This window comes from Aquarana catesbeiana, linkage group LG04 (genome assembly GCF_042186555.1).
Source record: "Aquarana catesbeiana isolate 2022-GZ linkage group LG04, ASM4218655v1, whole genome shotgun sequence".
In the NCBI taxonomy this organism is placed as follows: domain Eukaryota; kingdom Metazoa; phylum Chordata; class Amphibia; order Anura; family Ranidae; genus Aquarana; species Aquarana catesbeiana.
The window spans coordinates 178,909,321-178,926,750 of record NC_133327.1 but is presented as its reverse complement, the minus strand read 5'-3'; the positions used below and the strand labels follow the sequence as shown (position 1 = coordinate 178,926,750).

Sequence of the window (17,430 nt, the reverse complement as noted above, 5' to 3'; positions counted from 1 at the left end):
CACACCCACATGACATAGTAATCAGACACACACACATACCCTCCTCCCTTTACACCAATCATGTGCCTCAGGCCTGTCTTGCGTTCCAAGTCTCGAAATGAAATTTCAGCTCAGCCATTGGTTGACATTTTCAAGCTCTGATTGGACGATGGAAAAGGCCCCGCTTCTACAGCAATAAACGTGATGCAATACATAGTAAGAAGCCTGTGATGCCCTCGTTATTGCCGGACACAAGTCTCCAGAGAACGTGGAATACATAAGCTTTTTTTTCCCCGACACGATATCATAGAAAAATAAAGATTAAAATAACGAATGTGTGTATTGTTTTTCACACTTAGCTATTAGCGCTATACTTCCTGTTAGTTTGGATTCAGGCGGCATGGGCACCCCGGCATGTGAGGACTGATTGCCTCGTAGTGGAGGGGTCCTCAGGGTGCCGGTGTCCCAGCTGAAGCATGCCGACTGTCAGTGTGAAGAGAGACGTGCTGTACAAGGCCCTGGGCCGCTCTTATAGTAAGTGTCCGCACACAGCATAGAGAACGTGAGCCAGTCATGTCAGGGAAGGTGAGCGTGGGGCTCAGAAGGCGCACATGGAAGCTGACACTTCCAGGACACAGAGGCGTAGTCTATTATAGTGGCTCTAATAGGAAAACATTATTTACTTTACTGTATTCCCTGCATTAGGGTACAAATGGTCCAGTGTTTGTATCACCCCCCATTTATTTACTCACTTGGTCCAGGGTTGTACCCATTTGCCCCAGCTCTCTCATCTCTCCCACAAGACAGTGGCAGCAGTGGGAGCTATTGGCTGTCAATCAAATCTTGTGAGCAGAGAGTTGGGGCATGGCTGAGCAGTGCTGTTTATGTCAATGGAGGCACACAGCCCGGCTCAGGATTGAGGCCACAGGTGTGCCAACATAGGAAGCGGCTATGGTGGCATATGAAGAAGAAGAATGGAGTGCCAGCGGGGGGACCCCAGAAGAAAAGGATTGGGGGGTGAGGGGGAAGAGAGACAGGTCCCCCTATACCAGGGATATCTCAGGCACCTGCTGAAAGATCAGGACAGTGGGGGGGGGGGGGGGGATTTTGTCACACACTTAAATACCTGTATGAGAAGCCTCAAATGGAAGCTGCTAGGACACAGCATGCCTGTTCCAGCATAGTGCCATTACTTAGCTACGTTTAAAGTGGTTGTAAATTCCCATAGATGACTTGTACTTATAGTAAGCCTATAATAAGGCTTACCTATAGGTACTGTAATTATCTCCTAAAAATGCACTGTTTAGGAGATATTTACTGTATATGCAGCCGATGACATCGGCACATGCGCTCTGAAGAAAAGGCCACCCATAAGGTTCCTTCAGAGCCCTGTGTCGTGACAGCTAGATCTGTAATTTTCAGTACCAGAAATTTGGCGCTTGTAGTGTATGAATGAAATGAAAATCCACACTTGGGAGACTTCTCATTAAAGGCAATTTATTTTTATGTAGCAAATGTCAAAAAACGGTTTCCCCCGGAGTTTCACTTTAAGTGGACCTTGCTTTTTGATGCAAGGTCTGGTTCAACAACAATAATTTGTTTCCCTGATTCATATTCCGGTTTCTGCTTCACAACAGGAAGAAATCTCTCCAACAGGAAACAGACACCAAAAATAAACTGACAGGGTTTTAACCCGTCATTTTACTTGACCCAAAACTAAAACAATTGGGGTCTACAGACACTTTAAAATAGTATTAAACCTTCAGTGTTTTTAGCTTAAAGCGGTAGTAAAGTTCACTTTGTGTTTTTTACCTACAGTTAAGCCTAAAATAAGGCTTACCTGTAGGTAAAATGAATACCTCCTATATGTGCGCCGTTTAGGAGATCTTCACCCTGCATGCAGCAGGTGATGTCACCAGCCCATGCACGCTGAAGGTCCAGCATACCGTGATGAACCTTCAGAACCCAGCTCCAGCACGAAGAAAGCCAGAGGGAAGATGGAAGTCCTGTCAGTGGTGACTGTACATGGGCGGGCTTTGGTCTAAGGCATGGATCTTCAAACTACGGCCCTCCAGCTGTTGCAGGACTACACGTCCCATGAGGCATTGTAAAACTCTGACATTCACAGACATGACTAGGCATGATGGGAATTGTAGTTCATGAACAACTGGAGGGCCGTAGTTTGAAGTCCCCTGTTCTAAGGTAAGCATTTCATAATGTGCTAGTGTGTGATGCATACTAGCACATTATGCAATTGCCTTACAGTTTTTCTTTTTTTTTGTTTTGTTTAAACTGCTACAGATTACTGCTGCTTTAACACAATGAGCACAATAAAATAAAGATTCCCCATTAAACAATTTTTGTAATTTTTCCCCAGCACTTGCAGTTTACAACTTTCAGTGCTGCTGACTTCTGCTCTCTAAGTCCTGCTTCCCTGAGATTCCAGTCTTCACATGAAAGAGTTAAAGTAGAACTATAGGCAAACTTTTTTTCATTTTCAATAGAGTAAGGGAGGGTTATAATCATTATAAGGTTTATTTTTGCCATCTTTGTCCCAATGGGGAGATTTCCCTTCATTTCCTGTCCCATAGCCAAAACAGGAAGTAAGAGGAATTGCCTGTAAATTAAGGGAATTTCTTGGGCCCCTGCAGTTCCCCAGAACTAGTGTCCCCATTGGATGATTTCCCCTCTATTACTTTTCTGGGGGTGTTTCTATTGGTGCACACAGTGTAGGGAGACACAATTCTAGTCCCTGGATACACGGATGGTTCCATAGGTTGCTGTCTGAGGAAGGAGCCACCCTGAAACAGGAAACCTGGTGTAGTGGACATGGCTCCAGCTTAAATAGGAATTAAAAGATGATTATGCCCTTGTTGACACTGCTGTGACTTCCGCGCGACTTTAAATCCAACGTCCCTGAGCGACTTCATCGCGGCTTGCATACGTCTTCTTTAACACAAGTCAAGTTGTTGAAGTTGCACCAAAAGTAGTGCAGGAACCTCTTTCTAAGTCGGAGCGACTTGAGTCGCACCGATTAGAACGGTTCCATTGCTGTTAATGGGGTGCGACTTGTCATGCAACTTTGAGCTCTTGCATGACAAGTCTCAGCAGTGTGAACCAGGGCTAAAAGATGAAAAAGTTGCATCCTATGTAAGTGTTTCAATCAGCTGCTGAAAGTGCCAAAAAACTGGAGGGTTTATTATCACTTTAAAGTACAATTTCATCTTATCATTACTTGATGTACAATATCCACATAATGCTAAGTGACGTACGGGTATGTTGCCCAGTTTTGAGTGATTATACTGGGATGATACCTGTAGCTTAAGCATCATTTTGTTATCATTTTTTCAGCCGATGGATGGTTTTCTTGTAAGACCCTGTTCACATACAGTATCTCACAAAAGTCAGTACACCCCTCACATTTGTGTAAATATTTTATTATATCTTTTCATGTGACAACACTGAAGAAATGACACTTTGCTACAATGTAAAGTAGTGAGTGTACAGCTTGTATAACGGTGTAAATTTGCTGTCCCTTCAAAATAACTCAATACACAGCCATTAATGTCTAAACCGCTGGCAACAGAAGTGAGTACACCCCTAAGTGAAAATGTCCAAATTGGGCCCAAAGTGTCTATTTTGAGTGGCCACCATCATTTTCCAGCACTGCCTTAAAGGGGTTGTAAACCCTTGTGTTTTTTCACTTTACTGCATCCTATGCATTAAGGTGAAAAACTTCTTCTAGTGACCGGCCCGTCAGCGTCTATGGAGGCTCAGGAGCGTGCCTGCAAGGTAACCCCCCGGGAGATCGCTTCTCCTAGGGGGATATACAATGCGGGGAGGAGCCGCTGAGAGACCCAGAAGTCGAGGATCTGGGCCACTGTGCAAAAAGAACTGCACAGTGGAGGTAAGTATGACATGTTTGTTATTTAAAAAAACATAAAAAAAAGTAGCTTTACAATCGCTTTAACCCTCTTGGGCATGGAGTTCACCAGAACTTCACAGGTTACCACTGGAGTCCTCTTCCACTCCTCCATGACGACATCACGGAGCTGGTGGATGTTAGAGACCTTGCGCTCCTCCACCTTCCGTTTGAGGATACTCCACAGATGCTCAATAGGGTTTAGGTCTGCAGACATAGTTGGCCAGTCCATCACTTTTACCCTCAGCTTCTTTAGCAAGGCAGTGGTCGTCTTGGAGGTGTGTTTGGGGCCGTTATCATGTTGGAATACTGCCCTGCGGCCCAGTCTCCAAAGGGAGGGGATCATGCTCTGCTTCAGTATGTCACAGTACATGTTGGCATTCATGGTTCCCTCAATGAACTGTAGCTCTCAGAGCCGGCAGCACTTATGCAGCCCCAGACCATGACACTCCCACCACCATGCTTGACTGTAGGCAAGACACTTTGTACTCCCGTTTTTGTACTCCTCACCTGGTTGGTGCCACACACGCTTGACACCATCTGAACCAAATAAGTTTATCTTGGTCTCATCAGACCACAGAACACGGTTCCAGCAACCCATGTCCTTAGTCTGCTTGTCTTCAGCAAACTGTTTGCAGGCTTTCTTGTGCATCATCTTTAGAAGAGGCTTTCTTTGGGATGACAGCCATGCAGACCAATTAGATGCAGTGTGCGGCGTATGGTCTGAGCACTGACAGGCTGACCCCCCCACCCCTTCAGCCTCTGCAGCAATGCTGGCAGCACTCATACGTGTATTTCCCAAAGACAACCTCTGAATATGACGCTGAGCACGTGCACTCAACTTCTTTGGTCGACCATGGCAAGGCCTGTTCTGACTGGAACCTGTCCTGTTAAACCGCTGTATGGTCCTGGCCACCATGCTTCAGCTCAGTTTCAGGGTCTTGGCAATCTTCTTATAGCCTAGGCCATCTTCCTGTAGATCAACAATTCTTTTTTTCAGATCCTCAGAGAGTTCTTTGCCAAGAGGTGTCATGTTGAACTTCCAGTGACCAGTATGAGAGAGAGCGAGGGCGATCACACCAAATTTAACACACCTGCTCCCCATTTACACCTGAGACTGAGGTTATAAATTTAACGAGCCGCATGACACCGGGGAAGGAAAATGGCTAATTGGGCTTTTCACTTTCACAGGGGTGTACTCACTTTTGCTGCCAGCGGTTTAGGCATTAATGGCTGTGTGTTGAGTTATTTTGAGGGGACAGCAAATTTACACTGTTATACAAGCTGTACACTCACTATTTACATAATAGCAAAGTGTCATTTCTTCAGTGTTGTCACATGAAAAGATGTAGTAAAATATTTACAAAAATGTGAGGGGTGTACTCACTTTTGTGAGATAATGTATATGCAAATCAGATGTGTATTTTAACCGCATAACATGTGAACCGGCAGCCTTATCAGTGCAGTCGGTTCACACATGTGTGGGGCGGCCACAGGACTCCCACGCTAAAAAGACAGCCACATATATGTAAACAGTGCCTAAAAGCAATCCTATCGGCTAATTAGATTGGCTAACTGGATTGCTTTTACAAGTGGCGGGAGGGGATGTCCCATCCTTTTGCCTTCCACGGGCATTCCAGGCTCTTCCATCCCACTGGGAAACCCAAGTGTGTAGCCGGCAGTTCCGCCAGCTGACAATAGAGCCCGTTGGGGAATGGATTGGCCCTTTGGCCCTGATCATCTCTATGGTCAGAGAAACCGGAAGCAACAAGTATTTTGTCACTTCTGGTTTCACCACTGGAAAAAAGCATTGGAGCATACTGATCTTGATATGATCCAAAGCTTTTAAGGGCAGAGAATAGATCTGGGGTCTAACAATAAAAGTGATAAAAAATAAAGGGACAGTGTAATGCCCTGTACACACGGTCGGACTTTGTTCGGACATTCCGACAACAAAATCCATGGATTTTTTCCGACGGATGTTGGCTCAAACTTGTCTTGCATACACACGGTCACACAAAGTTGTCGGAAAATCCGATCGTTCTAAACGCGGTGACGTAAAACATGTATGTCGGGACTATAAACGGGGCAGTGGCCAATAGCTTTCATCTCTTTATTTATTCTGAGCATGCGTGGCACTTTGTCCGTCGGATTTGTGTACACACGATCGGAATTTCCGACAACGGATTTTGTTGTCGGAAAATTTTATATCCTGCTCTCAAACTTTGTGTGTCGGAAAATCCGATGGAAAATGTGTGATGGAGGCCACACACGGTCGGAATTTCCGACAACAAGGTCCTATCACACATTTTTTCTGTCGGAAAATCTGACCGTGTGTACGGGGCATAAAAAAAATAATTAAAAACAGTTTTTAAAGTGCCCCTATCCCCTGATGATGTTACTCAGTGTAACATCATCATTTTATATTTTACCAAACAAGTGGGTATTATTTTGTGTTTTTGTGCTTTAAAATGCATTAAAGTGTATTTTTCCAAAGAAACTGCATTTGAAAAACTGCTGCGCAAATACCGTGTGACATAAAAAATTGCAACACCTGCCACTTTATTCTCTAGGGCCTCTGCTTAAAAAAAATATATAATGTTTGGTGGTTTTAAGCAATTTTCTAGTAAAAATACAGATTTCTGCATGTAAACAAAAAGGGGGGGGAAAAAGAGACCCGGTCTTGAAGTGGATATTTACCTTCGTAATTCTATTGCACTGTGTTTAATTTCTGTTCGTCTTCATGCTGCCAGCTATTATTATTGACACCAAGCAACCCTTGGTGACGTTCAGCCTCCACTCACACTCTTCACATCCTAAGATTGACAGGATAAGGCCACAGAGGTAATGTGCTTACATAGTTTCCCATTCAGTCTTTGCAAAGGGGTTCTGTTATTGGTGATGAGCGTTCACTCCAGACGGAGGCTACGATGCCATATACTGGCTTACTGCTTTGTAAATGCAAAGAAGATGTGACTGCAGACTTGAATACAGAGTGCTGTAAATGAAAGGTAAGTACACAAATCTATATGTAGAATGTGCGAGGGTGTTCCTTTCGCTTGCCTGCATAGATGGATGTATGTAATTTCCTTTGTTTACCACAGCAGTGTATTTCTACTTTTAAATAATTTAATTTCATATTTCAGCTCTCTGGCCAGATTGTAATAAACAAAGCTAACAGAACCAATCAAGTTATCAATTTTAGAAATGGTGATCCCTTCCTTTTCTGTGTTTTGCTTTAACAGCTGATGAAGAGTTTGATGAACTCTGCTTTGAGTTTGGCCTTGAATTAGATGAAATTGTAAGTATTAGTTTGCACATGTTTATAATGATGGCTTTGTATTTCTGGTAACAATATCCTAAAATGTAGGTTTCTGTCTTGAAGCAGACCTTCAGTCATTTTTTTATCTTTCCATCTATGAAATATTCTGCCCTTGTTGTTTTGAATTTGGATATTAAAACATTTTTTTAAGTACCTTATACAGCCCACTTCCTGTTTGTCTGGTCATTAGCCTAGGCTTATGACATCATGCACAGTGCATAAGAGGGCCAATGAGAGCTGCAGCTGCCTCCGTGTGTCTGTGTAAATCCAGAAAGTGAACAGGCAGCAGCTTCAGCTGCCCACAGTTAAAATGGATGCAGCCAGACTCGGTGAAGGGAGATTTCTGCAGCATATTTGGCAAGTACAGAATCACAGTATATAAAAAAAAATGTGCAAAGTGGTTGGAGGGAAGCTTCAAAATGGCAAATATGTTTTTATTACAAATTATGTGAGCAGACTCCATTTCCTCTTTAATGTAAATATTGGAAAACATAGCTTTAGAAATGATGAGGCCTCTTTTACACAGATCTACACGTTACCGCCCTCTGAAAAGGGATCCATGGTTGATTGCTTTTCAGGCGATGGTGGTCAGCGATTTTTACAGGCATTTAAAAGGTTACATAGTTACATATAGTTACATAGTAGGTGAGGTTGAAAAAAGACACAAGTCCATCAAGTCCAACCTATGTGTGTGATTATGTGTCAGTATTACATTATATATCCCTGTATGTTGCGGTCATTCAGGTGATTATCTAATAGTTTCTTGAAGCTATCAATGCTCCCCGCTGAGACCACCACCTGTGGAAGGGAATTCCACATCCTTACCGCTCTTACAGTAAAGAACCCTCTACGTAGTTTAAGGTTAAACCTCTTTTCTTCTAATTGTAATGAGTGGCCCCGAGTCTTATTAAACTCTCTTCTGCGAAAAAGTTTTATCCCTATTGTGGGGTCACCAGTACAGTATTTGTAAATTGAAATCATATCCCCTCTCAAGCGTCTCTTCTCCAAAGAGAATAAGTTCAACGCTCGCAACCTTTCCTCATAACTAAGATCCTCCAGACCCCTTATTAGCTTTGTTGCCCTTCTTTGTACTCGCTCCATTTCCATTACATCCTTCCTGAGGACTGGTGCCCAGAACTGGACAGCATACTCCAGGTGCGGCCGGACCAGAGTCTTGTAGAGCGGGAGAATTATCGTTTTATCTCTGGAGTTGATCCCCCTTTTAATACATGCCAATATTCTGTTTGCCTTATTAGCAGCAGCTTGGCATTGCATGCCATTGCTGAGCCTATCATCTACTAGGACCCCCAGGTCCTTTTCCATCCTAGATTCCCCCAGAGGTTCTCCCCCCAGTGTATAGATTGCATTCATATTTTTGCCACCCAAATGCATTATTTTACATTTTTCTACATTGAACCTCATTTGCCATGTAGTCGCCCACCCCATTCATTTGTTCAGGTCTTTTTGCAAGGTTTCCACATCCTGCGGAGAAGTTATTGTCCTGCTTAGCTTAGTATCGTCCGCAAATACAGAGATTGAACTATTTATCCCATCCTCCAGATCTTTTATAAACAAATTAAATAGGATTGGTCCCAGCACAGAACCCTGGGGAACCCCACTACCCACCCCTGACCATTCTGAGTACTCCCCATTTATCACCACCCTCTGAACACGCCCTTGTAGCCAGTTTTCAATCCATGTACTCACCCTATGGTCCATGCCAACGGACCCTATTTTGTACAGTAAACGTTTATGGGGAACTGTGTCAAATGCTTTTGCAAAATCCAGATACACCACGTCTACGGGCCTTCCTTTATCTAGATGGCAACTCACCTCCTCATAGAAGGTTAATAGATTGGTTTGGCAAGAACGATTCTTCATGAATCCATGCTGATTACTGCTAATGATATCATTCTTATTACTAAAATCTTGTATATAGTCCCTTATCATCCCCTCCAAGATTTTACATACTATTGATGTTAGGCTAACTGGTCTGTAATTCCCAGGGATGTTTTTTGGGCCCTTTTTAAATATTGGTGCTACATTGGCTTTTCTCCAATCAGCTGGTACCATTCCAGTCAATAGACTGTCTGTAAAAATTAGGAACAACGGTCTTGCAATCACCTGACTGAGTTCCCTAAGTACCCTCGGATGCAAGCCATCTGGTCCCGGTGATTTATTAATGTTAAGTTTCTCAAGTCTAATTTTAATTCCGTCCTCTGTTAACCATGGAGGTGCTTCCTGTGTTGTGTCATGAGGATAAACACTGCAGTTTTGGTTACTGAAGCCCCCCGATTCACTCGTGAAGACTGAGGAGAAGAATAAATTCAATACCTTTGCCATCTCCCCATCCTTTGTAACCAGATGTCCTTCCTCATTCTTTATGGGGCCAATATGGTCTGTCCTCCCTTTTTTACTGTTTACATACTTAAAGAATTTCTTGGGATTTTTTTTGCTCTCCTCCGCTATGTGTCTTTCATGTTCAGGTAACACTGCTGCTTCCTGCACACCTGTTTGATCACTCCCCAGTGGAAATGTTACATTGAACTTCCGTGCTTCAACTGCTATAGCTGTATTCAGTATGCATTTGCTGCGCGGCCCCAAGGGCAAATTTGACAGGTGGTGTGACCTGTCAGATTTGTAATGCCGAGTTAAAGTTACGCCACTGCGAAACATAGCCTATGTACTTACCTCTGTAAATTTAGAGGTAGGTGGTAAAAACACTGATCAACTGCCTGTTTTTTTAAGCCCCCCGGCCGCTGGTGGAAACTTAGCTTAACAGAACAAGAACTTCTTTCTTTCTCTTGCAAACCTTGTGATTTACATTCTTTTTCTTCCGTTGCCAACTTTATTCTTTTAGTACACACCTCACACACTACTACTGATGCTGGATCATCCTTACTTCTTGTGTCAAGCTATCATTTTAGACTATACTGCATCTTTCTCTTTAGACAGGGATCTCATTTCTAGTGCATGAGTGCAAAACCCTCTGTGCAGCACTATGGAAAATGTGCTCACTGCATATATCTAAAATAAAGTCAATGAGACATGTAACATAGGAAAAGTGAAAATCATTTATTAACCACATCCTGCCAGCCCCATTGCGGATGGACGTCCGCAATGTGGCTCCGTTATCCTTACTGGGCGTCATATGATGTCCAGCAGGATAAGCCGCGATTGCTCGCCCGCGGGGGTGCACAGCACGGCGATCGGTGGTGCTGTGCATCACTCTGACACACCGCATCTCCAATCGTGGTAAAGAGCCTATGACGTAGGCTCTTTACCACGTGATCAGCTGTGACCAATCACAGCAGGAACCAGGAAGTGCTAGTAACCTGCTTTCCTCAGTTCGCACTGACAGGGAGAGCCGATTGGCAGCTCTCCTGTTCGAGGGGGGTCTGCACTGATAATCAGCGCATTGATTATCAGCGCAGCCCCATCAGAGGTTCCCACCACAGCTGCCAATCATTGCCCATCAGATGCCAGTCAATGCCCACCAAAGTGCCAATTAGTGCCCATCAGTAACACCTGTCAGTGCCATTCACAGATGCCAACCAGTGCCCATCAGTAATGACTGTCAGTACCTCCTCATCAGTGCCATCTATTAGTGCCCATCAGTGCCACCTGTTAGTGCCCATCAATTCTACATATTAGTGCCTCATCAGTGCCCGTCAGTGAAGGAGAAAACTAAATTTTATAACAGAAACAAAGCAAAACTTTTTTTTTTTTTTTTTTTTAAAGTCGATATTTTTTAGCTTGTTTAGCAAACAATAAAAAAGCCTGTGGTGATCAAATACCACCAAAAGAAAGCTTTTTTTGTGGGAAAAAAATGTAATTTGGGTACAGTGTTGCATGAATGCGCAATTGTCATTTAAAGTGTGACAGCGCTGAAAGATGAAAATTGGCCTGGGCAGGAGGGGGGGGGGGGGGGGGGGCGAGTGCCCTGTATTGAAGTGGTTATAGACTCTTGACCAAACCCATAAATTAGAAATGTTGATGTGATTTTCTGTGAAGAAATCCAGTTACTTTGCCCTGATGACAAATGCCAAGGTTCACTTCAAAGGACAACTTTAAAATGGAAAACATTGTCAGTTTGAGAAAGTGGTGACCATTGCATTTGTACCATAATTCTGTTTAATAAATATGCTTTGAAATTGCAAAAAGAAATGTTGATGTGATTTAATTACTGTTTCAGACATCGGAGAAAGAGATCATCAGTAAAGAGAAAGGGGATGGAAAAGCTGATGGAGCATCGGATGTTATTCTCTTTAAGATTGACGTACCCGCCAACCGCTATGATCTCCTGTGTCTTGAAGGCCTGGTGCGTGGGCTGCAGGTCTTCAAAGAAAGGTAATACCAGTGTTGTGCACTTAGATGTAGGAAACAAGTAGCCTTTCTAAATGCAAGAGCAGTCCTGACTGCTGGTGTCATATATGGGCTAATACTCAAGTGTTACAGCAGTAAACAGTTTCCAGTTTATGTGCATAAGTTTGTTAAAGCGGGATTCTGTCCCTGAAAAAAAAAAATGTAAAAGTCAGCAGCTACAAACACTTACCTGTCATGGCTGCCCGCGATGTCGGCCGCCCAGAGGCCGACTCGTCCCTCGGCTCTCGGGTCCTGGCACAGCCATCCTAAGTAAGGGAAACAGGCAGTGGAGCCTTGTGGCTTCACTGCCAGTTTCCTACTGCGCACGCGCGAGCGGCGCAGCACTCCGCTCTGTGAATGGCCCTGTGGTATTCTGCGAACACACACAGTTCCCAGAAGACAACGGGGCCGCTCACCGAGGAGCAGAACACGCCGCGGAATAGGAAGAGGCAGATTTGGAAGACTGCCTAGCAACAAGGGTTTAGGTAAGTTTAAAAATTTTTTTTTTTTTTTTTTTAGGATTTTTCATGCAATTTTTTTTTCTAGGGTGGCCCTCCACTTTAATAATGTTTTTTTTAACCTTTTACAGGATAGATGCACCTAGATATAAAAGGATCACACCAGCTGATAACCAACTACAAAGACTTTTTATTACACAGGAGGTGAGGTTAACATCTGATTTTAAATAACTATGCACTTTCCGTAGTGGTTTAATAAACCAAACTGAAGCTCCCTTGCCTGTATGCCTTTGTTCGGACCTTAAGAACCTCTATGACGTGAATTGTTTATCAACAATGGAACTTGAAATGTATCAAAGGAGTGGGGATCTATATAAAGCAGGGGTGCTCAACCTTTTGAGGAGCTTAAGTGATTTGGTAACCAGTCAGGGGCCCCAATGAACTATGGGGCTTTACACCTCCCCCTAAACTGCAAATGTAAAGGAGCCCTTACTGTCCTGAGCCCCCTCTAAGGCTGCTTTCACGCTGATGTGTGGCAGTTCACCAGCACCACAAGTACAGGCAGTTCACCTGCATCCTTCCTGCAGGTTAGCTGCACTGAGCCATAGACTTCTATTAAATCTTGCGGGTGTGGTGCACTTTCAGAAAGCACACCAAAACTCCTGCAAGATACCTGCAGGATATAATAAAAGTCTATGACCTGCTGGTGCACTGTGCTGTGGATTAGTGTGAAAGCAGCCTAATAACCCCCCCCCCCCCTTCTTTTTTTTTTTTTAAGTACTAATATGCCCATTGCAGAAGCGCAGTGTATGTGATTTTTTTTTTTTTTTAATACAGTGACCTTTTCCTCATTTAGCATCGCTCTCCAGGCAGCGAGAGAGGTCCCAGGCGAAGTACATTTAGTATCACTCTGCCTGGGACAGGAGCCAGTGCTACAAAGGAAGAATCAGCTTATGCAACTCTCCTTCCTCCGCACCTGGTGCCGGTACTCTGATGCTCTGGGATGGCGGGTCAGTAACCCGTTGATTGCGATCTGGACTTGCCGACCCACCTACCCAGAGCATGGGCATGCGTTTCCCTGGTTTAGGTTGCGGGCCACATCAGAGGTCTCTGCGGGCCATGGGTTGAGCATCCCTGATATAAAGATTACTTGAAAAGTAACATGGTAGTATGGATCTAGAGAAAATGGCATCCTAAAAACTGACCCTGTTGCATATTGCTTATGCTCAGAATATTCAAGCACATTATGGAAGAATAAGGGGAAAAATCTGGCTACTATGTATAAGGTACATAGCTTCTCATTCAAACACTTGGGTCTTCTTAATGTGTCTGAGAGAAGAATTGTCGTATGTTCCATAGCCACTAATTTGATTCAGACTTTGATGGGTTGGACCATGTATTTTCACTCTGAATGTCTATGCCAAATACCATTATTTTGAGTATACAGACCCAGCTCTAGAGGATAATCAGCGAAAAGCACCAGTTAGCCAATCTTTGCTATCTTCTGTTTTAGTCTTTGACATACTCTAATTGTGGGCTATTCATTAATATAACATTACTTTTGGCTTGTTTGTGAACATTTTTAAAATTTTTTTTTCAAATCAGAAGAAAAAAAAAAAGCGATTATATTGTGCAAAAAGTACAAACATTCAGGGTACAGACTCCATATATAGAAAACACACAAGTAATGGTTTTACATCTCAAAATATTTACAGAGTCTGGACATTGTACCAGCATATACATTTTACTGAGAGCCCTTGCACACTGGGGCGGTTTGCAGGCGCTATTGCGCTAATAATAGCGCCTGCAAACCGCCCCGAAAGTGCCGCTGCTTGTATTCCAGTGTGCAAGCCCCGAGGGCTTGCACACTGGAGCGATGCGCTGGCAGGACGGTAAAAAAAGTCCTGCCAGCAGCATCTTCGGAGCGGTGAAGGAGCGGTGTGTATACCACTCCTTTACCGCTCCTGCCCATTGAAATCAATGGGACGGCGCGGCTATACCGCCGGCAAAGCGCCTCTGCAGAGGCGCTTTGCGGTGGTATTTAACCCTTTCTCGGCCGCTAGCGGGGGGTAAAACCGCCCCGCTAGCGGCCGCATACCGACGGTAAAACGCCGCTAATAATAGCGGCGTTTTACCGCCGACGCCGCCCCAGTGTGCAAGGGCTCTGAGTAGAAAAATCAGCATAACATATGCGAACAAAACAAACATAAGAAAACAAAAAAAAACAACTTATGCAGTGTGCACTGTACTGTAAACAGACAAAGTTATCCTGTAGTAAAGATGCCTTTCACAGGGTAGCATCCTAATAAACACTAACAGCCTACTTTACACTCAGACCCTCTAAAGCTATAAGATGGTTCACATTTACCTTTTTTGAAGCAACCTGGTAAGAATAAGTTGTGGTGGGGCCACCCCAGAGATCTCTAGCCACTCCTGCCAGATTTTTGTAAATTTTTTTGGATGCATTTCTATGTTGATATGTGGTAAAGTTTTGCATTTTGACTGTACAAGTAGATGCATCTGTACAGTGTTCGGCTGAATATACAGTTTCAGTTTTTCTTTAATTTCACTTAATTAAGTTCAAAAATGGTATTAAGTAAATATAACCTAATTTAATGGTTATTTAAAAAGTCCAGTATATTAAAGTCTTATGTTTTATGTGTGGATTAGACTGCTGCAGTACGTCCCTATGCCGTGGCTGCTGTGCTTCGCAATATAACCTTCACCCAGGACCGATATGAGAACTTCATTGATCTGCAAGAAAAACTTCACCAGAACATATGCAGGTAGCCTTCTTTTTCCCTCCCTTGTCTGCATGTCCTCTCTTGGTCATTAAGATGGATGTAAATGTCACAGCCACACCCTGTACAGGCTGAATATTGTGAAAATCTTACATTGTTTTGTGTAATCTTAAACAATGTATTTGTTTTTTAAAGGATACAATTGCCTTTTGTAACGGGTTACATGTTACACTCATATTCAGGGTGTAAAACGTGACCTGTTATAAATGCACTGGCCCCGCACCCCCGAGTTCCCATTTTGATAGCAAGCAGGGGGATCTTCTCCACCCGCTTGCTGCCATAATTAGTGTTTAGTGTTTTCTATGAATGGGAAAACGACAATTCCCGACAACCTTTGCGGCTGTCGGCTAGTTTTTAATGAACTACCAGGGTGCTGTTGATCGCTATGGGTAGTTCATTGAGCTTCCTGTCAGAGTGTAACTGCCTGCCTATATCAGAGTTATGAGCAGGCAGATACACAGACAGTCTGCAGGACCGTGGCATTACAGGTCTCTAACAAAAAAATAATTAATGCATGTTTTTTACCTGCAAAGGTGAACTTATCTTTTAACAGATGCTTGTTTTTAAATAGTTCTCTGCTAATAACATAGTCGTGTTACCTCCTTTCGGTTACAAATACGTGTTTACTGCTTAAAGAATATGTGAGCCTTTACCTTGTAAAACAACCTATTCAGTTTGAAATAGAAATACAAGACAAAACATGTGTGCATATACAGTGCATCCAGAAAGTATTCACGGTGCTTCACTTTTTCCACATTTTGTTATGTTACAGCCTTATTCCAAAATGGATTCAATTCATTATTTTCCTCAACATTCTACAAACAATACCCCATAATGGCAACATGAAAGACGTTTGTTTGAAGTCTTTGCAAATTTATTAAAAATAAAAAATCTCATGTACATAAGTATTCACATGTGTAGAAAAAAAGTGCAGCGCTAAAATATATGAAGAAAGTTGTTGAGCACAACCTACAAAAAAGTGCAAATTGGTGACCATATAATGTGAACAGCGTTACCATAAATCACATATAAACAAGAAAATGCTTAGTACTGCCAAAAACTTGCAAAAATTGCATATAAAATCGCATATGAAACAAGAAAATGCTAAATAAATAAAAACTTGCATAAATCAAGCAACACTGAAAAATATATATAAGGCCAAAAGATCATACATATATATATATATATATATATATATATATATATATATATATATATATATATATATATGAAAAGTGCTATAATAAAAGTGCAAAAAATGTGGTGAAAAAAAAACCATAGTGAATATCTAAAATAAAAGTGACTAAAAAATCTTCATATGAATTTGAGTATTCACAACCTTTGCCATGACACTCAAAATCGAGCTCAGGTGCATCTTGTTTCCACTGATCATCCTTGAGATGTTTCTGTTTCAGTGGTTTTTATTAATTGTTTTAGTAAAACAGTAAAGAACGGTTGGTAGTGTAGCAAATGATCCTTGCTTGCTCCAATTGTAACAGATAAATATAAGTGGGGCTTAGTACAGTTTGACGAAGACCCAACTCCCAGGTTAGGTCTGCTATGTGACCCCCCCCCCCCAAACACAGTTTAACTAAAATATAAGGCAGGACAGTAACCATTACTGTTATATTGGTAAAACGCTTGAGCTACACGGACTCTGCGATGCAGTTGCTCTACCAGCCGCCCAGTGCATGTTTAAGCGAGACAACGTGGTCGCTGATATACATCCTTGCTAAGATAAAGCCCCGACAAGTTAATCCGGGTGGCCTATTTACATAGTAAGTAAATACTTTCAGCAATCATTTATTATAACTGTCCCCTATAGGGGATGCCATTCACAACAATATACCCAGGGGCGTCTGGGTTAACCAAGGAGAAGGGAAGCGGGTAAAATATAAAAGCATGATACCAAAGGTAAGCATTAAGTAAAGAAGTTGAAGAAAAGAAATAGAGAAGATAGAGGGGTGAGTCCGTCCAGGAATCCGTGCTCGATTGACCAGGTAAACTGCTCTATGTAATCTGGGATCTGTAGGTATGTAAGCCAGGGGGACCATATTTTCTCAAAAAGAGGTTGTTTGTCATGCAGCACGCTCACTATTTTTTCATTAAACATGATCCACTTTAGTTTATGTTTCATCAAAGCCATGTCTATAATAGGACTTTTGCAAGCTGATGCAATGACAATTTTAGCCGCCAAGAATATAACGTATATTAACGTCTGAATGTGCCTGGGGATATTTTCCACTGGTTTATTCAGTAGGGCGATATTAGCATCTTTAACAATATTAACCATTGTGACCAAGGATATGAATGAGTGGACCCTCATCTAGAAGCGAAGGAACCTTGGGGCATGTCCACCATACATGCAGTCCACCTGTCCACAACCCCTGCAGCAAGAGGCTGAGGTGCCTGGATACATTTTGGAGAGGCGCTCTGGTACTAAGTACCATCTGGCATAGACTTTGTAGCCCTCCTTGATCATGCAACGTTTAGGATACATTTGTAGATTCAGGTGTTCCATTTACGCCAGTCCTCTGCCTCAGGGCTTATTTCCAGATCCCTCTCCCATGCCATCTGATAGCC

General features: G+C 42.8%; 1 protein-coding gene across 1 annotated transcript in view; it reads left to right on the top strand.

Annotated features, from left to right (window-relative positions):
* Positions 1-354: 354 nt before the first annotated feature.
* FARSB (phenylalanyl-tRNA synthetase subunit beta) overlaps positions 355-17,430 on the top strand; it is a 103,148-nt gene continuing 86,072 nt past the window's right edge. The window contains exons 1-5 of the mRNA XM_073625946.1: positions 355-513; positions 7,147-7,202; positions 11,419-11,573; positions 12,178-12,250; positions 14,717-14,832. Of these exons, the coding sequence (XP_073482047.1) occupies positions 456-513; positions 7,147-7,202; positions 11,419-11,573; positions 12,178-12,250; positions 14,717-14,832 (458 nt within the window). The 5' untranslated portion in view covers positions 355-455. The remainder of the gene's footprint in view (positions 514-7,146; positions 7,203-11,418; positions 11,574-12,177; positions 12,251-14,716; positions 14,833-17,430) is intronic.